The 23,417-nt window shown below is 38.8% G+C and overlaps 1 protein-coding gene across 1 annotated transcript in view; it reads right to left on the bottom strand.

The window, feature by feature from the left end:
• Nucleotides 1-23,417, bottom strand: part of LOC120541196 (transmembrane protein 132C-like) — a 158,859-nt gene that overhangs the window by 96,208 nt on the left and 39,234 nt on the right. The window contains exon 2 of the mRNA XM_039772613.1: nt 2,810-3,704. Coding sequence (XP_039628547.1) covers nt 2,810-3,704 — 895 coding nt within the window. The remainder of the gene's footprint in view (nt 1-2,809; nt 3,705-23,417) is intronic.

The raw sequence follows: 23,417 nt of genomic DNA, 5'->3' as shown, positions 1-23,417 counted from the left end.
TTTATTACATAATACACTTATGTTAAGAGGACAAGTTGATTTAAGCTCTTAGTTTCAAGACAATGAGCTTTTGAACAGCATACTTTTCTCTTTCCAACCAGCATGGATTATAGAATTATATTAATCCTGAGTAGACTAGCAGATTACTCCTATTCTACTGTATACTCATATTATAATTGTATTGCTTTTGAATTGTTGCCTTTTTATCATCCTTAAGTGGCTTAAAAATAAAGAAAATTAATTTGCTATTGCCTTGGAGACACAGTGAGAATCAACTAACAGATGATGGAGAACCAGATAGACTGTGGCCCTTATTTCCGTCATCCTGAAATTAAGCTGCAAGTAAATAGATCTTCAGTTCAGGAGGATTTTGGGCAAGTTCCCCTTGAGATCATTACTGGCTTCACTTTTAAAAACTCTCACATCACATTAGCACAACAGCAGTTGAAGTGCATGTGTGTCAGCAGACTAAAATAAATCCACAATAGCACAGTCCTCTGTGACCCGCTTTTTTAACCCCATTGCAAGTGACTGAGATAGTCAGTAAATGGTATTATAATGAGAAAGAATCTCTGAAAATAGCACTGATATACAAGTGGGGTAGCACTTAAACTCCAGTATGAATCCCCAGGTTGTAGTGTCTTTAGTGGTATTTACACATACTCTGTCCATGTTAGAGCAGTCTTCCTCTCTGGACTCTAGTTTTTTTGTCATAGTCCATTGTCAATGCTAAATTACCCCAATGTGCGTAAGCATGTGCATGGACCACCTTGTGACTGTTAATATTCCATCTTTTTCTAGCCTTGTAAAGCAACAAACAGGTTCATAAAATAAATGGATGGATTAACTCCCATCAAGTCATAACAATTAAAGTCACAAGAACCCTTGAGAAGACAATAATATGAAAGAGAATATTAAATAAGTAGTCAGGACAACATTTACAACTTACAATGTGTCATAACGTAAGAAACCAACAAAGCTCCATCCTGTTTTACCCCCTTATAAATATATTTGACAAGTGAACCATTGATAGATTAACTAACTTTAATAGTTTAAGTCAACTTGATTAATTTACATTTTCGTTGAGAAACTGGATTGTCATACTATATTAAAACAAATTAATAGAGACTTAATGTGATACATGTTCATTTAAATGAACACATGAGGACCATATTTGAGGATTGTGTCAAACTTTTATACAGTACATCCAGAAGCAGAGTAGATGTCTGCAGAGAAAATGAATTCTGTTAAAATGTAGCTTAGATTGGGGGCATTCTGAATGAAAGGGTGAAAAAATTTGTTGAAAACTATGCAATGCTGTGCCGAAACACAAAAGCTGCATATCTCCAGTACTTTATCATATACTAGACAAGCATTTCACATACAGGGTTTGCAACATTATCAAATAAAAAGTGTAGTGAGCACCTGTGCACAAGAATTCATCTAGATACAGTATGTTACCACTCAGCATGGTCGACCGCAATCAGTTATTCTGACATTATACATATAAAATATAATCCGACATACAGAAAAATATTTTAATAAGAAGACACAAGAGTTCAAAATCCAGCCAGCACTGATATTTGCACTACACTAACAACTGAGAGTTGCATTACACAAACGTACCACAACATAGAAGAAGCATTACAGGTTAAATTGGTAGTGCTGAGGCACAAAATGTTGCTGTGAGAAATATAGCAGACAGTCTTGATGAGAAACTATTGCTATGTAGACAACAGGACTTCCAGGCAAAGTGCTTATGTGTGTTTATTATAGCACAAGAAAGACTGTGGCTGCTAATTCATCAGCACACACGAGCTGGGCCTTGATAGCATGCAAGTCACAGGCAATGATAGATATAACTCATATCTTAACTATGGGAAAAACTTTACTTTGCACACCCAGAACTTCCATAATATTAGACTGACTATTCTTGGCTACCTATCTGACCAGTAACTGGCTGTGTATGCAACAGGATGCTGAGTACATGGATATACTCCCGTTCTAAAACTAAAATGCTTTTCCACATTGTAAAAAAAGTTTGCAATATAATTTAACTTTACATTAAAACAAATTCATAAATAATGCATAAATAGCTTAATCTGTGCACTTCAGACATTTATCTGTTCATTTTTTATGTTAATAAGCAGTGTTTCTTTATATAATGATTAATGTTTATTAGGTGGTCAAGTATCCATTATAAAATGTGATCACAACTTGCATTCTTTTTCCACACGAATCTGTTTCTTCTAAGTATTTTAACAATTATCCATGAAGGTTTGTTATCCTGTCTTTTAGTAGATATAAAAAGTAGAAATCCATGAAAAAGCTTCTTCTCAGTGACAAATACATCTCAGACTCTGCTTTCCCATATTATAACCAAATTGAGTGTTTCTCACAATAAAGATATTGCTTTTTAAATGTCCTTTTCAGGGATTCTGAGCAACCCAGCTCCTGTATGATCAGGGGATCCTAAAATGGAATTCTGTTCCATTTAAGAAGTTGTTCACCACTCAGGTGTTCTCAGATTTTCTACAAAGGCACTTACTGTATTCCATTGTTAGCTTTACCAAGTTGATGATGCTTAGGTTCATTTGATTTTGCATCACCAACTAATTTCAGGCAAACAATTTTTCTGTATGAGACTGCTAAAGTATCAAAACAGTCACTGCTTTACCAAATGTACCTGTAGAAGAAAATCTACAGGTTTGTGGATAAAACACATTCAGGACAGGTGGAAGTTTCACTCAAACACTTGGAAACATTTTCATACTGACAATAACATAGAAACCAATAAAAAAAGTCCTACCTCAGTGTAAACCTGTCTATGGCAGAGCTGGTGGCAATGGAGACATAATATGTGGCAATGCCTATCTTCATAATAGGCTTTGAGGGCATCTGTATTACAATACTCTCTCCGAGCCAGAGCTCAGACAGCTGATCTTCATTTGTTGGGTTGTTGTAGAGTCGAACATTGCCAATCCTTTGCATTGGGGTGAATGGCATTTCCACATATTGCTCATGCTGTTTTGTCCGAAGTCCCTTTTTGGATTCTTCCATGCTACATTCCCTGTTCTCGCTGGATTGTGCCATGTAATAAAGTTCCACTGGTGTGCCATCCAGTTCATCAGCTCGCTTATCCTGTCCAGAGGGTTCACTTGGATGAAACCAAGTGGGATTGGGCTCCAGTTCAGCTACGCAAAGCCCTAGGTGGCCTTTAAGCCTACATGAACTTCTGACCTCCTGTGTTTGCCAAAATGCAAACACCATTATACAAGGTAAGTTGTCCATGCTGTTATCAGCCTGTGGGTCTGCCCAGTTTTTTCCCGAAATATAAAATAAAATATACACTTTTGGCTGTGAGTAGTGAACTCTTCTGTTCAAAATAAAAGGTTGGATTTTCCAGTTGAAGGTAAATTTACTGGCTTCACTGAAAAGGTCAGCTGTTTGCATCAACTCTAGGGGGACCACCTGCTGAGTTGAAAGGGTTCCATAGCTGGCATTGACAGTCGGAGACTGATTGGCCTCTAGTATAATAAAGGCTTCAGTGTGACTTTGCATGCTAGAATTGCGCATGATTTCCTGGTTGGCTTCCTTGAGAAAGCAGGAGAATCCCGCATTGACAATTTCATAATTCACAGGCAGATGCATAGGGAAAGATGTTGATCTCTTCTGGGAATCTGAAAGTTCTCCACTGTCAAGGTCTGCAATTAAAGTAAAACATTAATTAAACATTTGCATCAGCTATACTTTAAAAGGTTGCCTTTGGTTTGTCAATGCATTCTGTAGGTTTTGAGTATGAAAAAAAAATTAAAAACAGTCCCTGAATAGTCTTCAAGATTTAGGTAGAACTGAACAGTTTTTTAGTGTATGCTATAAAGAAATATACAAGATTGGATTTTTAAATAATTTCTCTTGGCCATTGATTTCTTCCTTGAGATTGAATCTGTTGGACTGTGTTTTGTTCTCCAGCAACCCTGAAAGTGGATTAAAAGGGTTTAATGGTTGCTTTTTTATTTTTAATGTGGTGCACTCTCTGCTCAACCTGAGCCCCCAAAAACATTTATGCCTAGGCCCACTCACATTAAACCCTACTTCTCAATACCAAGCTGCATGTCACTCCCACCAAAGATCACATTTTTGTGGTTTTTTTTTTATTTCATTGCATTTTTTGCCTACTTGAACATTTTCAAATGGAGCCAGTCAATGTTTAGGCTATTTTTATATACTAGAAACACAGGACTTTTAATGCTATTGTACATAATTGTACTGTAGTGACAAAGACTTGAGGTAATACACAGACCAAGATATGAAGATAACAGAATTAGGCAAGACAAAGAGTGGTCATTTCAATAGGAAAGCAGTTGAACCAAGAATTTAAAGGATTGACAGTTAAAGCCTAAATCACCTCTCAGATATTTAGATGTCAAAGTAAGAAGTCCTGTTTACCAGTACATCCATTCCTAAAATAACTACTTACAGTACATGCATATTTGGTTTTTTGAAAAATTATCTACAAACTAGGAAAATGAAAGCATCATGTTGACATCTTATATAATTGGAGAGTGGTGACATGTGCACTGCACAAGCATAGCAACCATAAACATCATGGCCACTGCCATGCAAAAATACACAAAATAGTGGTATCCACCTTCTAACTGATAATACAAAATGGTGCTGTATTGTTTAATAAAATTATGTAAACACCTCAGATAATCCAAATATGTAACAAAATAAGTACAGAAATAAAACAGACATATTAAAAAAAGACTAAATAAAAAAATCAACCTCAGCCGTACTCTGACATATACAGTATGAGCTGTAACTGAACTGTAAGACTCTCTGGTAACTGAAAGCAGACTCTTAGTTGCTGTGGCTAAACTCACCAGTGTACTCTATTTATTTATGTGACATCCTTACAGAACCCCTGAGCACTTTCTGAAGTGAGTGTGGGCCCCTCAGTGGGATTCAAGCTTAGCCATCTGTGAGTTTAGTTTTCGATTTCTTTTCAAAAAGCAATAGTCAATTAGTCTTTCTTTTACACAAGACATATTTGAAGTATTTATATGTTTCTTCATAGAGTGCAGGCAAGCTGCAGCACATTTTCCCGCTCCCTCAATATCATACATTAGAAAGTGCTTAATATTTGTGACATTCAGTTGTTACGGGTTTTAACCTTTGAAGTTGTGCCAACCATACATCTCTACCCAACAACAGGACGTTAACATTGCATCACCATAATTACCCCCTCAATGGTCAAAATCAATGCCCTACTTATTGGAAGCAGGAGAAACAGATCTACCTATGGTAGGCTTAACTCTGTTGGGACAACCTTAAGGTAATTTCTGTCTGAAGACCTGCATGTCATATGTGTGTTCAGGTTGACAGGTGGGTTATAGAGTCAATCAGGTGTTCAGTGGATGTGAAGGATTGGGGAGGCAGCTAGATGGCTGAGGTCTCCAGAACTCTAAACAAATCCAAATCATCCCAAGGTTTCTTCCATTTTGTGCCTACAAGGGTTTTTTGGGGAGTTTCTCCTTGTCTTCTTAGAGAGTCAAGGCTGGGGGGCTGTCAAGAGGCAGGGCCTGTTAAAGCCCATTGCGGCACTTCTTGTGGGATTTTGGGCTATACAAAAATAAATTGTATTGTATTGTAATTGTAATGTGGCGCAATACATATAAGTGAACCAAACAATGGACACTTTAAACAAAGACCTGGCAAGGAGTAACATGCAAAATTTTGTCCTGGCACATTCCAAACTGCTAAGTCCATATGTCCTGCCTGTGAAGTGTTAAGAAAATGGCCTGTTAAGAGCTCTCTTTGGTATATGTTCATTTCTTGTTACTATTAAGAGTAGACCTGTTATTGATCAGTAAATGAAAAATAATGGCTGCTGATACACAGATAGGAATATCAGAAACTGTATTCAGATACTCTGCATTTGTAAAACTAGCAAGCAACCAAGTAACTCAAGTTCACAGCACTGGATAAACTACTGAATAAAATCAGCTTATGTGCTCTACAGCAGTGTGGCATTATTGTGACTGAGGGGTTCATTGTAAAGTAGTCCCCTGCCAGTGTGTGCTCTGTGACCTTAGGGGTTTTGCCCTGGGAGTGATCTTTATGAAATAGGAGGAGGAGGAGGACATTGGGAGCATTTGCTGATAGCACACTGCCATACCTACCACACAACAAACCATCTAGATTGGGACACGAGTGCACTATGCTAGAAAAGATGGTGGCTATTCTTAAAAAAACAGGAAAATGTTTTACATACACTAGTGAGATTCCCCAGAAAAACTAAGTTACAAACTCTCTTAGTGAGACACTTAACCTGCCAGTGTTGACACAGCAGAAATATGGAAATGATTCTATTGTACACTTGTGAGTTGTATGTCACTTTGAATAGACCTGTCAGCTACAAATGAATGCAAATGGCACACATTCATCCTGTTTTATGTCTGAATCTTTCTACCTTTGGCTTTTCTTGAAAGCCTTCTTTTCTCATGACTTGGCTGAATTTTAGCTTCACTTTGATAAAAAGTGACTGACTGCCTCATGGCATCCAGTTTTATGTGATACAAATAATATACATACACACTTTTCTAAATTCCAAGAGAGTGTATCCAGGCAATGTTAAGCACAGGGGAGGAACCAGCATTACCAGCCAACTGGTGAGCACACCTACCCCATGGCATTAGGATACAGAAGTAAAACTGAAACCTGTAGAAAAATTCCTCACAGACATGGGGAAAATGTGCCAACTAATCACAGTATGACAAGGATAGAATTTCACACCAGTTTCCTGGAGCTGTCAGGCAACAGTACCAAACACATGCTGCTGTTCCCAAATTATTTCATACAGAAAAACACAATGGTATCCAGCTAACAATTTAGTCTCCCTTCATTCTTGCTGTAAACCTAAAGTGGATCGGTTAGCATGACTGAAAATACTACCTACATTCTGTATTAGTACCAAATAAATCAGCTATTGATCACAAGTGTGAAACAGAAACATTTGCTTGAATGAACGCTGAAACTTTCCCTTCTGCCAGTGATGCACAGGTTTCATTTAAAACTCATTACATTTCTCACTGGCTGCACTAATGCCTGAAATGAGCATAAGCCACATGACTTACCTTCACTACTAATCCTTCTTCATGAATGGCACTTTAATTTCTTCATAGCTCTCACAGTACTTATATAACTTTCTGAAAAGGATTATTGACTTGGGCAGAAGTTCATGTGACTCACCAATTTGCCAGTGTTATTATATATACAGTTTGATTCTTCAAACAATAAAAAGAGATTCGTCTAATTTGTCGGGGCCTGTTTGATTTCTGTTATGGGCATTAAGACTTTTCCCTTATTTCACTTGCAGGAGAGCAATTTGAAAAAAAGGATTTTATAAAAGCCGTCCACCGTCATATAACATTCTGCTCATTAAACTAAAAGGAACAAACGCTTTGAAATTGTATTTAATGGTAGCTAGGAGCATTCTTTAACTGTTCAGCTCTTAACTCAGTTTGTGCAGTATCTCTCTGCAGTAAGGGCACCTGTATCTCTTATAAGAAACACACAACAAAAGTTGAAAACTTGAGCCAATGCGCTTGTTTGGACTTGCATCACATGATGAATGGTTACATTTAATTGCTATTGTTTTGAACAGTCCTAAAAATGGCATTGTAGAAGGCTGCTGGACAGTCATTCTGAGAGTGGCAGTCCTATGCTTGAAAAGTATCCTTAGAGACCCTTCCAGCTATAGCAGTGATGGTATGAATATGTTGGGCTTACACACAACAAATGGTGCAGCCACCAGATTCTGGGGTGCTCAACATGAAATGTAATCAAGTGACTAAAGAACTGAAAAAAAAGACCCTCTCTCCTTTAGTCCATTACATCTAAGTAAGCCATAAAGCAGTTCAGGATACAATTCAATTCTTTTCATATTTGGTAAGTATTTTTTTGAATTTTAATGCTTTATGGAACATTAATGTTATCATGTATTCTTTTTACAGTTGTTAGTAAGTCTGTGTTTTTTTTTTTCCTTTTTTTTGCTTGAGTCATGTTGGCTATTTTGAACAAATTAATATTTAGACCCAATCACACTAGACTTACTTACTGGACCCTATGCTTGCTACCATTTTATGCCTTGCTTAAAGTAGTCTGAACATTGTCCGAAAGCATACATTGCTAAAACACAAATGCTGAGATTCTTGAGTTAAGAGAGACATAGGTTTCAAGATAGGGCAGCTCAACTCACTAAGCATGGTGCTAGAGAATGGATTAGCACATGCAAGTAAAATTTCACTGAACCCTGTACATGGGACAATAAGCATCCTATAAACCTCTAATAATCATGATGATGATATAAACTTATAAATCAACCAGGTCAGGTCAGGACAATAAAACAACTGTGGGTCCCTGTTTCCAGCACCCCAGGCAGACACATGGTCCAGTCCCACCCTCCACAAATGACCCTCTATTTGCCCCAGCAAGGTGTTACGTGGGCGACCCCTTGGCTTGTTCCAGCTGCTTGGGTCCTCAACAATGACAATCCTGCGAGCCGGATCACCCTCAGGAAATCACCTCACATAGTGCCATAAGTGACGCTCCTTCACAATGCAGATAATGTGCCTCATTCGGGACCCCATGAGCAACACAAAGTCAAACTAACGGTACCCAAGGATTTTCCGGAGAGACACAGTACCAAAGGAATCCAGTCTTTGTTTCAGGTCACTGGATAGCGTCCATGTCTCGCCACCATATAGCAAGATTGGAGGCACCAGGACTCTAAAGACTTGATCCTTCGTCCTATTGCATAGATATCGGGAGTGCCACACATCCCTTTCCAGCGACCTCATGACCCCCATGCTTTCCCAATCTGTCTACTGACTTCATAGGAAGAGTCACCAGAGACATGAATGTCACTGCCAAGGTAAGTAAACCTCTCAACAAGGTCAACACTCTCTTCAGATCTCTGTGAGCAACAGCTCATTTGATACAAAGTCAAACCAGCAGTACCCAAGGATTCTCTGAAGTGACACAGTCTTCATGTGATGTCACTGGATAGCATCCATGTCTCACAACCATATAGCAAAACAGGAAGCACCAGGACTCTAAAGACTTGGATCTTTGTCCTTTTTCAAAGATATTGAAAGCGCCATACACCCCTTTCCAGTGACTTCATGACACCCCCATGCTCTCCCAATCCATCCACTGACTTCATAGGAAGAGACACCAGAGACACTGCCAAGGTAAGGAAACCTCTTGACGCAATCGACATTCTCTCCGCAAACAGACACACTGCTGATGGCTGTGCCCAAGAGGTCATTAAAGGCCTGGTTCTTAGTTTTTATCTAAGACACTCACAAGCCCAGACACTCAGACTCCTCACTCAGTCTCTTGAGAGTCCCGATCAGAGCCTCCATTCACTTCACAAAGATCACAGTATCGTCAGTAAAGTCAAGATCAGTGAATCTTTTTTCACCAGCAGATGCCCCACAGCCGCTGCACCGCAAGACCCTGCTCAACACTCAGTCCATACAAGCACTGAACAGAGTAGGAGCAGAAAACACCCCTGATAAACCCCAGAGCCAACTGGGAAAATTGCAGAGGTTTTGCTTCCAGTCTGCACAGCACTCACAGTACGAGTATACTGCTTCCATTTGGGAGACAGGTGTCATTCCAACTGACTGGAAAATGGGACTTTTCATCCCTGTCTGGAAATTGAAAGGTGATTGCCTTGATTAAAGCAACTGCAGGGGGTAACACTGCTTGTGATGCTGGGTAAAGTCCTTGCTAGGGTCATCCTCAATAGGATCCTTGATCACTTGCTCATCTGCCAGTGACCTGAGCGGTCTGGTGTTATGCCTAACAAAGTCTACTATCGATTGCATCCTACCACTGAGGGTTCCCATCGAGCGCAAATGCGAATATCAGCAGAGTTTCCTTGCAGCCTTTGTCAATTTTCCGAAAGAGTTTGACTCAGTTGATCAAGCTGCCCTGTTGCTAGAATTTGCTAGATTTTATGGCTGACCTGTACACTGACACTGTGAATTTTGCTCATAATGGAGGTAGAACCTCTCCTCTGTGCTTTTCCCATAAAGCAGCCACACTGTACAGGCATACATATTTGTTTATTTATTTATCTAATTATGTATTTATTTATTTAAAGAGCTTCTGAAGAAACCCAAATATCCCCAAAGGCCACATACAGTTCTGTCTATTTATTCTGTCCCTAGATTATGTATGTCTGTGGGACTCCATAGGTCGGAATTTAATTTTAATATCAAATTTCCATTCCTTGTTGTATCTGTTCTTTCTGGATTTGTTTTTTTCAACTGAACTGTTCTGTTCATATCCCAGTTCTGCTATTCAAGTGATAAGTTTGTATTACAGTTTGATTAGAAGAAACTTGCAAGCTTTTTCACAAGCCTTTTTATTTCCTCAGTTTACTGTAATACATAGTATCTTTTTGCCTTCCCAAAACATTTTATTGCATTACCGTTTTCTTTGTCCTAGCTGTTGATTTCTGTAAAATACACTATAAAGACAGGGTAACGTGAGAAACAGTCAGCTGATCTGTATGACTACAAAGGAAAGATAGTCTTCAGTGTCTAGTGAAACCCACATCAGGCAGCTGGGCTTCTCTTAGGGGGCTTTTTGTTTGGGTTCAGATTCCAGACAGATGTATAAAGACAATCCACACGATGAAATAAAAATCAAACGGGGAAGCCTGTGTATTTTCTGGATATGAATTTCACAAAGGAGAGCCAAGACACACCCTGTTATTTTGTGGTGTATATAGAAAATAATAACAATAAGCTGGCTAGATGTCAGCTGATGTGGATGTGTGCATCTTGGTGGCCTTTGATAGATCCATGTCTCCTCCTTAGTTATTTTCAAACTGGCATCTGATATTGCTGGGAAAGACTTCAGCTACCCACGATTCTGACACTAAAACAGCAGGTTCAGAAAATAGGTAAGTATAAAATAAAAGTGTGTATTATTGCACATCAGTTTATTTTTGATTTCAGCTTTAATGGCTCAAGAAAGCATATTTTCATGTAATAGATTTTTTTACAAATTACTTAGTTTAGGATGCTTTCAATATTTATCAAAATGACCAAAATTGACTGGAAAGTAGTGGAAAGTAATGTTTTTTTATTTACCACTAAAAATAACCTTTTTAAGGTTTATTAAACTTAAAGTCAAAGCAGTATTGCTTATGCAGATCATTGTGAATAACTCAAGGCAGCATTATAGGCAGAGTTCTTTGGATGTTGAGTATTCCCACTCAACATGAGTGTTTTTACACGTGTCTCATTCATCATTCATACAACCTGAGTATACTACTCACCAGTTATTAATACTGCAATTGGTTAGTAGGAAAAGTAATGAGAAGTCAAGCAAAGTGACACCTTTTATTGGCTAACTAAAAAGATTACAATATACAAGCTTGACTTCTCACTACATCCATAATGGCTAACTCGGTACAATAGCCTAGTATTAGTAGGAAATGGCAAATCTTAGTTTAACTTTAGAGAACTCTTAGCCAGATGTAAACATTATCCTTCCTCACCTTTCTTGGTTCCAAGAACAGGAGATTTGTCCCACTGACTTTTTTGCCTTCTTTTAGGATTCTTTTCATTTTCAGATTAATCAAAATGACTAACCTTAGCTGGCTGGCACGTGGCCTTTTCTGAATAAAAGCCCAATGCTGACCTCTTTTAAAAAGGGAGAACCCATTACTCTAGAAAGTGAGGCATCTTTTAACATGCAAATCCTTTTGATCAACTTGCCCAAGCAGGAAGAAGCCCTTCAAATTGGCATTAACACATAACTCTTTAGGACTACACTGTTCTCCTCCCCAGAGCATTTTTTGAGCTTTTAATAAAATATGTTTCAGAGGAAAAATAAATGAAGCCGTTTTTCATATTTAGCCAAGGCACCTGTTAGGACTGTGAAATCTTATCCCATACCACAGTTCTGTTTCAATTAACTTTTTAGCTGGGGGTGCTTTTCAAAATGACAAAGCATTTGTAATGCCTGTCTGAAAATATCTATTTGAACTAAAATCAGTATGGAGTTTTAAAAGCCAGAACCCTAATGGTTGACTGACAACACTGCCAGATTTATGTGAATCAAAGAAGAACCAGCAGTGTGTAGCATACAAGATGGCTGGCCAAGCTTAATGATCCCTAAGATTCATAAGAGCAATCACAGTGCAGCAGAAATAGAAACGACACAAGTGTTCCACTAGTATTTTGATAAATAATGAAAGAAAAAAAAACTGCTTAATGAAAGTTTTGTGAAATGACATTAAACAAGTGATGATTCTCCTTCATGTCCTTCACCATTAATGCTAATTAATTCTTACCCTTTAATTTTTTATCATTTCATACTTGTTGTATTTAGAATCTACCAGAATAATTTATTCACTTTTATTTTATAATGGAAATTTTAAAAAGATGCTATTAAAAAGTATGTATATTACGTGATAATAATGTAAGCACAATGTATGGAAGGTTCACTCAGAGCAAATATTTTAGAAGATAGGTAAGTGCTTGAAATTCCAAGCATTCAACACTCTTTTGAGACGTGATCCATGTGTACATTTTTTATGCAGGAACACTGACCAGCCTTGTCATACTGGACCACGCTGACCTGAGCCATATGTACCCACTCCGTGATTACCCTTGTTAATCCAGAATGGTATTAATTCCAGTTATAGCCTTATAATTCAAGTTGAACGTCATTAAGGACATTCATTTTGGAGTCCTGATAGCCACAAGACATAGACTAATGACTTGCCCATCTTTTCAGATAAATGTTCGTATCCTGTTTGTATGTTAATTATACACTACATGTACTCCATCATGCCCAGTTTCATTCTAACCAGTGTTAGGAGACACACTGACATGGGGAGAATATTTTTTAAGGTCACTATATAATAAATATACACAGGATATTTTGTGAAGGTCTGGATTTTGCGCTTATATAACTGTTTGCGGGCGGCATGGTGGCGCAGTGGGTAGCGTTGCTGCCTCACAGTAGGGAGACCCGGGTTCGCTTCCTAGGTCCTCCCTACGTGGAGTTTGCATGTTCTCTCCGTGTCTGCCTGGGTTTCCTCCGGGTACTCCAGTTTCCTCCTTCAGTCCAAAGGCATGCAGGTTAGGTGAACTGGTGATTCTAAATTGTCGCTTGGTTTGTGCGTGTGCCCTGTGATGGGCTGGCGTTCTGCCCAGGGTTTGTTTCCTGCCTTGCGCCCTGTGTTGGCTGGGATTGGCTCCAGCAGACCCCCATGACCCTGTAGTTAGGATATAGCAGGTTGGATAATGGATAACTGTTTGCATTTTGTTTTCATTGTTTTGCACTATGATTTTTTTCTATGTTGCAACTCAAGCAAGTGAATTTCTTCTCAAAGATCAATAAAGCATTGTCTTTGTTCGTTTTTAAGAGCCAAAGATTTTTTTGGAGTAGAATTTTTGTGGTCTAATTGAAATTATCACAGAAAATATTAGACTTGAGCTGGAAAATGGTTCCAACAAAGATCAAACAATGAACTCAAAGCAGAGGAAATTGTAAAATAAAAGAACTCACATACAAACAAATGGGGAATAAAATAAAAAAGGCTAGAAGTAATGGAGTTGGAAAGCCACATGTAGCAGGTTTCAGAGTGATGTGAAACGGATTTGGTGGGGTGGGGATGATGGGGGACTGTTCAGTTCACACTGCTATATGATGCAATTACCTGCACTTGTATTTTGACATATATTCATTAATCAGAGAGGGAATGGAGGAAGAAAGGAACTTAAATCCCCCTTCAGTTATTTTCACATTTTCAAGGCTGTCATGCAGATCTCACTTTTAAAGCTCGGTTAGGCATAAAAAGCTTGCAGGAATCTCACCCCCTACTGTAAAAAGCTTTCTTCCTATAGATTATCATGATCTCCCACAGAATGAATTTAAGAGGATATTTTGTCCATATCTGGATTCTCTTTTATTAAATTCTAACTGCAGAAGTAATTGAAATCAGAAAGAGGGTGGCTTGTTAAGTAATTCTCCTCAGAGATATGGGTGACTTTTTGGGTGTTAAAACAATAAATGGCAAGGAAGCCTATCTGTGAATTGCATTCTGAGATTAAAGCCAAAGCACCCCAGTGTGCAGACCAATGACCATGACCTGTAGCAGTCTACAAAAATGAATAGTTTTCCTGCATTTCTTAAAAGTCAGGCATGCAAGTTTTTCCTTACTACTGAAAATGGGTGAAAAATAATAATTTTGTTCATGTACTTTTCAAGCCAATTCAAAAACACAATGCATACAGTTAGTCAGAAAATAACATCACCCTTTCCTATCAATATAAAACATTCTGACCTTGGTCATTCCATGAATAACCAAACAGACAATGCACTCTGCTTCCTTGGAGATGGTCATTAAAATGAATGTCCTGGACTGGCCACTGAACTGCCAAACTCAGATGAGGGAGTAAAAGATGGGAAAAGAATCATATTTAGCATTAAAAGCACACCTCCTTTTACTTTTTGTGTTGCATCTTATTATATTTTAGTGTATAGGCCAACAGTAAATGTAAAACCAATATACTATGTATTCAAATTTGATTAGGATTTGCTTGCACTCCTATTTATATTAGCATTTGGTATTTACTAATATAGTAAAACTGCCAATATTCTTACTGTATCTATACAAGAACAGAAAGAGTAGTAGAAATGTGCATGGGCCGCAATGCAGGGTGCATTATACTTAATAATACATTTATCCAGATACATTGTTATAATTACATTTCACACAAAAATGTAGTATTTTTGTTTGAGTGACATTTTTAATACCTGACTTCTGAACAGGTTACTAGTGTTTATGCTGAATTGTCTTCCTTTCAAATCCAGGGCTTTAAATGATACCGGCTGGTTTGACAATCACCTTAAAAGTCACATGGTTTTGATCTCTTCAGTTTAATCCCTTGCCTGAAAAAAATCTTTTGTTGCAAAACTAGACCATGCTGATGTGGCTCATCAAGTCAACCCCTTTTTTTTTAACAAAATGTCTTATTTAAAATTGATGGGCCATAATTTTGTTTTTTGATATTGACCCTGCTAGAGGTAATAACAGAAACACAGTCTTAAATACTTACATACAGGTAGTCCCCTGGTTACGGACATCCGACCTACGACTTACAAACGGGGCTGCAGCCGCGATGCATGCGCCTCAGTAACTGCCGCACTGCCATCTTCGGCCTGAGGACGTTGCATGCGGTAACTGGAGGGGGCGATTTTGCTGCTCACGCAGTGTAGTGTCCTTTGGGCGGTTCCTGGCAGCAAGCGCTTTCACCCACCACAAACTGCTGCCCCGTTCATTCTCGGTGGGTGGCTGGTAATGCTACAAGTGGTGACCCAGTTGTGGCTGAATGGAGGCCATTGAGGGTGAACGGGGAGGCAGGGGGTAGCATTGTAGTGTGCCTCGGGTGGCTGACAGTTGAATGAGGACGGTGTTGGGCGATTCACTACCTGCCTTTGGCCGCACCGTGTTCGTTCTTGGTGGGCGGACGCTGCAGGCAGCATACTGTAGTGGAGGTGACTGTGAGATGGGCTGGTGATGAACCACCCCTCGACGCCCCCATTCATTCTCAATAGCAAGCCTGCTTGTACCGTTACGCACATAGCAGGAAGTTGTCTCTCGTCAGTACATCAGACATGTTGACAATGGGTGCCTTCCTGCTGTGATAGCATGTAAAGTGCTGTGTAAAAGCGCTCATCTTAACCTTTTGTCTTCACCCTTCAAGAATGTCTCTGAAACACAAATCTGATGCAAATGCTGGTGATACAGTAAAGAAGAGAAAAACCATTACCATGGAAAATAAAGTAGAAATAATAAAAAGGTCAGAGAGAGGTGAAACTCCATCATTCATTGGCAGAGCACTTGGTTACAGTTGGTCAACAATAGCATTTATTAAAGTCATGTACCTGTTCCGACTTACATACAAATTCAACTTAAGTACAAACCTACAGTCCCTATCTCTAACGTAACCCGGGGACTGCCTATATACTACATGAATATATATATTCAGAAATAATCATAACACTGCATAAAATATCATGAATGCTTCATTTTTTCCTTTTATATAAACAACCAAACAACAACTCTTTTGATCAATTTGAAGTCTAGTTCACCTTGTGTCATACAGTATTTTTGAGTTAGAAAATCCTGAGAAACACTCTGTAGAAGTGTCCTTGTTTCACTGTTTGATCTCTGTCATAGATGTCCACATTTAGGTAAGTCACTGCAGTCCTCATTTTTGTCCACTTATATAATGCCAGCGTTCCAGTAGACTGAGGAATCGCCAAACATGTTGTCTTTTAAACTTGTTCTTAACACTCTAACGGAGGTCTTGTTAGGTCATGACTTGATGGATCAGATTGATGAATGTCTTATCTTACCAACGTAGGTGCAAGACAAGCTGCTGTAATGTAGCTGTAGTGATTAGTTCCTTCCTTGGGTAACCTGGTAACCAGTTTTTGGCCCTTGTTATTCAATAATCATCTGAGGAAACAATTCTTGTAATTCAGTTACATTTTACACACAGGGTCATTTTTAGTTAGTTATTTATTTATCTTGAACAAAGATTTTTTTATTCAGTATATTGAGTTTGTAGATATTAAAAGTTTAAGAAATTTAAGGACTAGTGTTGATTTCAAGGTGTATTATACCTACTGCACAGTCACATATGTAAATTATTTGTAGACAGGTTTTAACATTGCAGAGTGTCTGAGTGCTTAGCTTACTTTACTGACTTAAAGTGAGCCATTATATTTTTAATGAAAAAGATCGCATACACAAAGACCAAAAGGTAGCCAAGGTCTAAACCAAGAGTCAACGTGTCTATCAATGAAGCCAAAACGAGAAAAAAAAAAACAAAGATCAGCAACAAGAACAAAAGATCTGACAACTTGGATATTAAAAATAAAGGTCTTTAAAATTGCAAAAAGACCACTGAGATGACCTTTTAACCTCCCAGCAATTGATCCTTCAAAGTCATGATCCTAGTGTTCACACCTCTGGCAACCAGAATTTGCATCATGATGACAGAATCCACAAAATATTGTAATGGCAAACCGCTAATAAATTTAATACGTTTCTTAAAATTGCATTCAACCTACCTAAAATCTGACTTCTGAACCCCAGAAGACACATATAGCTATCCAGAATTCATTTAACAGAAAGCATAACAAATTTATAAAAGATACCAATCATGACCCTTGTCTACCAGGTTAGAGTGTCAAAGATGCTCCCAAATGCCTTTACACCTCTGACTCCTGATCTGCGTTTAAAATGCCAGGTCCTTCTCACCAGGGTCCATCCTGCTCCATGCAGGGTGCTCTTTCTAGCATTGAAGTTCTCTTCTTGTTATGCTCTCTGGAGTACATACTTGAAGGATAACATTCCAGGTAGGCCATGCGTGTTCTTAGTCATAGTAAAGGTACTCTATGATTGCCATTTTGGGTATGTGTGCCTGTTCTAGCCTTACTTCTGTGCTAGCTAAACCCCTCTCAACATCTTTCCTGTTATGCAGTCCATTAATAATATAACACAAGAACATAGAGAACATAGATAGAGGTAACATTTAGCATATGAGAATGAGAAGAAATGAAAGGTCAGAATGAAACATTTTGCTTTATCTGCCATCAGATTCATTGTGAATCATTTAGTTTGGCAATGTCCTGAACTATGCAAAAAATGCTGTGCAGTTATTGCACAGCATATATCAAACGTTACTCATCAGTGTATAAAAATGAACGTCCCATGGAGTGAGTGATGGCCTATCCTTCAGCTATTCTTTAATCATTCTACTTCATAATGTTGTTTGTAAAGTTTCTTTTCAATGCTTAATTAAGATTTTAAGGCATTCATTTGCCTCAAGCTTACTAGAAATCTTCAAAGATCCAGAAGGCCCAGCAGCTGTCATCGTTGCATCTCTGTGCCTCTGATTTTCAGTGACAGTTACAGATAACTCTCCTTGAACATGGCCTTAAATCCCAGTCCTGCAAATGTTGCACTGCCAGCAGATACAGGGCAGGATGCAGTACAGATTCTGGAAAGTTTTCAGCTTCTGTTTTATCTTTTTTGCTTTGAAGAAGAGCCATGAAGAGGTTAAGACCACCAGACAGTGCTATCATATCTGCTAATAGAAAGCCAACACAAATCATCAGTTTTAGCCTCAATGAACAAAAAAATGCTGAATTCTAGCTATCTCAAATCTCCTGTGGTGTCCAGGCAAAACTGAGTGTACACCAATTTTTAAAGTACATTTTAATAAAATAAATAGACCATTCTATTCAAACAACAAATTAAAATAGGAAACATGTAAAGGTGTACTTTCTCAAAATTATATACTTAGACTCAGTATATTATGCTGCTGCCAAAACACAAACAATATTTTAACATGATCAGTACAAGTAATACTGTAAAATGCAGTTTCTCCTGTGATGTGAGCTCAATAGAAGAGATACTTTTTAAAAAGCCTGGTTCTCTATTTGTTAATTACAGTTATTCTTTAGCTGCCCCCTATCTTGAATGTCTGGTGGGGACTGCAAATCAGAATGTGAATGGGGCCTGCAATCATCCCAAATCTTAAGAGCTGGATTGTAAAGCATTTGACAGAGACAACCATATCAATTTTTGCTAGAAGAAGACATCCATAAGGTCTTAAAATGTTGTGCAACTTGATTGTTTTACTTGCCTGGACTCTTAGTTATGGCCATGTAAGTTTATGTGAAAGCTAAGCTAGTTCCATTAATATTGACACCAGTGAAAGAAAAGAAAGCCAACAACCAAAGTAAGAAGCTCCCACCAAAGTTAACATGTAACTGATTAGCAAGCCTCCACAATGGCAGTGTACCAGTGCTCTAAAATGCTTAAGATGATTTGTTTTGCTGATAGCACCTGGACCTTGTTTAGAGTCCTGCACATGCAGCCCTTTAGATGGATTTTCTTTCTAAGTCAAAATCTGACTTAATATCATTGTATGCGTGACTGGTCCAACTTGTGATGGACTAGCTTCCTACTTAGTGTTGGTTTACATTTTATACCTCTGGAGTCCAATGTCTCTTAACTGCAAAAGTTGTGTTTAATAAATGAAATTGGTTATTAGCCGAGAGAATACAAAAGTACTTCCATTTTAAGGAGATTCCCTCCCTTTATCTTGGATTTCTCTGCATCTCTGTCAATGACCATGATACTGCAGCTTGGTGTGATGAACAGCCCTACCTTGCCTCTCGGTTCCATTTTGAGTGTCTCATTAGTCAAGATGAAGATTTACACACCTGCTTCTGACAATGAAAGTACACCCCCCACCCCCATCTTTCCTAACAAATGCTGCTCCTGACAGAACTGGTGAGGCCTTACATGAACTATGAGTTAATTAAATGTACAATTAGCCGCAACATTTCAGCTGGGGACCCCAGGGGCCAGAGGTCAGGCAGTAGGCTGTTTTACAATTGCTGTGTGAGCACTAAAATCATTGAACAGCATGTTGATACCTCTGTGTGGACACCACACTAAAGGCCTGCTGTTCATTATGCACATTCTTGGTCATACTTTGAGGCAGCCATTAAAAGCCTTTACCAGAAACAGGAGCTGTACAAAATTTGCCTAAATGGCACCTAATAAATTTTGACTGTGTCTGTCAGAATACATGTAGGGCTGCTTCACATAATTTCCTGACAGAAGAGTCTTACTAAACACAAGGAGGTTACTGTAGGATAAATTCTTCATCTATCAATCAGTCAAATAAGGAAAGCTAATTTCTAAGACATGTATTTTAGGATAACAGGCTATAAACATAATTTATTTCACAATTTATAACAAAGCAGTGAATGCTGTGACTTCTTCTTACTGGCTTGGATGGGGATATCCCCCCCAAAATATTTGGCAGATGTGAGAATTCCTTAATTGTATGCTATTTGTCAGAGATTCAATTACAAGAATCTCAAACTCTGACCATAGACTGCCACAGAGGCTTTAGATTTCATTTCAACCAGTTTCTTAATTAGAAGCCAATTCTATCTTTTAATGGATCCTGTCACTTAATTAGATGCCTCACTCAGCACTCTTTCTGCAATCTCAGAAATTACTAAAAGTGCAGCATTTCTGTATGGAATTAAAAAAAGATGCTTATTGCAGTCTTAAGTGACTGGTAGCAATGTTTGATACAGGAAAAAGGACAGGAACAGGCCACCTAATTAAATGACATGTTCATTAATGGTAAGAACTCTTACAATTAATAGAGGGCATAAACTAAAAAGCCTGAAACCACTGCACCCTCCGAGATACACTTTTGTTGCATCTTCGGTGATGTTGGTCTTGTAAAGATTATGAATAAGATATCAGTCAGTCATTATTCAACCTGCTATATCCTAACACAGGGTCACAGGGGTCTGCTGGAGCCAATCCCAGAGAACACAGGGCACAAGGCAGGAACAATCCCGGGGCAGGGCGCCAGCCAACCACAGGGCACATGCACACACTAGGGACAATTTAGAATCGCCAATGCACCTAACTTGCATGTCTATGGACTGTGGGAAGAAACCAGAGGACCCGGAGGAAACCCACACTGACACGGGGAGAACATGCAAAATCCACGCAGGGAGGACCCATGAAGTGAACCCAGGTCTCCTAACTGCAAGGCAGCAGTGCTACCAATGCGCCACCCTAATAAGATATCAGTCAATCTTTATTTTATATGGTGGATGACAATATTAAGAGCTTCACAGAAAATATAAGAAATTTAAATTAAAAAGAACATAGAAACATAATAAATTACAAATAGAGAAAAACTTTGAAGAGTCTACCCAAATAAAGTGATCTGATTAAACATAGGTGCAGATATATGGCACAAGATAATAAATCAGTTCAATCAGATCATTGCAGAAGATTAAAATTAGCAAATACAGGAACACCTAGTTCTCATTAAAAGACAAAACACGACATAGAGGGAGCTTCCCAAGGACAAATATTGAGAGAATAGGAGCAACGCATGTAAATCGATGAGACTGAGTAATACGTTTTTGGAATAGCAAAATGGCTGGCATCTGGCAACTAGATGTGGGACAGGAGAGCTACAGCAGGCATTGTTTCTTACCACAGGTGGATCAGGACATGACTAGGCTATATGCATCCTACATTTTTCTTAACCCTGTCTTTGTGGAAAAGCCTTGGTCTTTTCTACTTCCAAACATCATAAAACAAAAGAGCAAGCCAGTCATTTTTTACCTTAGTTTATCTATATTATATTATGACCGCTTTTGGTCAGCAGTCATAAACCTTTCTCAACACAATAGCAAATTATCCTGTGTCACCTCTGGACAATATGTATAACATGTTTTTTTCCCCACACAGGGAGAAATTACAAACTTAAAAAGCGCTGTAAGCCAGATAGATAGATAGACACACATCTGCTGAATATTTCATTGGCTGAAAGTCCTCAGTGTTACGTGTCAGGGAGAGGATTTGCAACATTGTTCATAATGGAGTTTTGTTTTCATTCTCTCCTCTAATACTATCTTCAGGGAGTCCAGAGTGTGTTCCAGAACTAAGCATACCCTTTTAATAAGTTTGTTAATTCGGTGAGCCTCCCTTGAAGTGATGTTACCAGTTCAGAATACCACAATGTAGGAAAATCACACTGGCCATCACAGAGTTGTAGATGTGAAGGATGTCATTACCCTCATTAAAGAAACACAGTCTCCTATGGAAAAAGAGTCTGCTCTGCACATAAATAATTTGTCTGTGTTACAAGACCAGTCCAACCCGTCATTGATGTGGACCCGCAAGTTCTTGTCGGAGTGCACTACCTCTACATCCACTCCCTGATAATGACCAGGTATTGAGGCTCTTCAATAACTCTTCAAGTCAATAACCTTTTCCTTAATTTGGCTGATGTTTAATTGCACACAATTCCTTCTGCACCAAGAAACAGTTTTCTCCACCTGACTCCTATCTTCTTCTTTTGGCTACTCCCATTAGAGGTCACTGCAGCAGATCATCTTTTTCCATATCTTCCTGTCCTCTGCATCTTGCTCTGTCACACCTATCACCTGCATGTCCTCTCTCACCACATCCATAAACCTCCTCTTAGGCCTTCCAGTTTTCCTCTTACATGGCAGCTCCATCCTTAACATCCTTCTCCCAATATATCCAGCATCTCTCTTCTGCACGTCCAAATCAATGCAATCTTACTTCTCTGACTTTATCTCCCAACCATTCACGATGAGCTGACCCTCTAATGTCCTCATTTCTAATCCTGTCCATCCTCGTCACACTCAGTGCAAATCTTAACATCTTTAACTCTGCCACCTTCAGCTCTGTCTCCTGTTTTCTTATCAGTGCCACCATCTCCAACCCAAATAACATAGCTGGTCTTACTACCATCTTGTAGACCTTCCCATTCACTCTTGCTGATTCCAGCCTGTCACAAATCATTCCTGACACTCCTCTCTGTCTATTCCACCCCGCCTCTCTTCCACGCTCCCTGATACTCTGTACTGTTGATCACAAGTGTTTAAACTCCTCCACCTTTGACAAACTCTACTCTCTGCTGCCGCACCATTCGTCTGACCTCCCTCTCATTCACACACATGTATTCTGTATCGTTCCTACTGATCTTCATTTTTCTCCTCTCTAGAGCATGTCTCCACCACTCCAGACTCTCCCCATACAGCTCTCTACTCTCGCTATATCATAGTCCATGGGGACTCCTGTCTAATTTCATCTGTCAACCTGTCCATCATCATTGCAAGTAAGAAAGGGCTCAAAGCTGATTTCTGATGTAATCCCACCTCTACTTTGAATGCATCCGTCACTCCTACCACAGACCTCACCACTGTCAATATTCTGTTGTACATATCCTGTAACACTCTTAAATATTTTTCTGCCACTAACAACTTCTTCATATAGTATCTAGGCACCATGTCATATGCTTTCTCTGAGTCCACAAAGACACAATGTAACTCCTTCTGGCCTTCTCTATACTTCTTCTTCAACATCTTCAGAGCAAACACTGCATCTGTAGTGCTCTTTCCTGGCATGAAATCATACTGCTTCTCACTAATCACCTCTCTTTTTAACTGAGCTTCCACCACTCTTTCACATAACTTCATGCTGTGGCTCATCAATTTTATCCCACTATAGTTACTACAGTTCTGCAAATCTCTCTTATTTTTAAAAAAACGGTACCAGTACACTCCTCTAGTCCTTGGGCATCCCCTCATTTTCCAAAATTGCATTAAACAATCTGGTTAAAAACTCCACTGCCATCTCTCCTAAACACCACCATGCTTCCACAGGTATGCCATCTAGACCAACAGCCTTTACATTCTTCATCCTCTTCATAGCTGTG

The sequence above is a fragment of the Polypterus senegalus genome, chromosome 12 (assembly GCF_016835505.1).
Source record: "Polypterus senegalus isolate Bchr_013 chromosome 12, ASM1683550v1, whole genome shotgun sequence".
NCBI lineage: Eukaryota > Metazoa > Chordata > Cladistia > Polypteriformes > Polypteridae > Polypterus > Polypterus senegalus.
The sequence above is the reverse complement of the archived record's forward strand: the minus strand, read 5'-3'. Positions and strand labels throughout refer to the sequence as shown.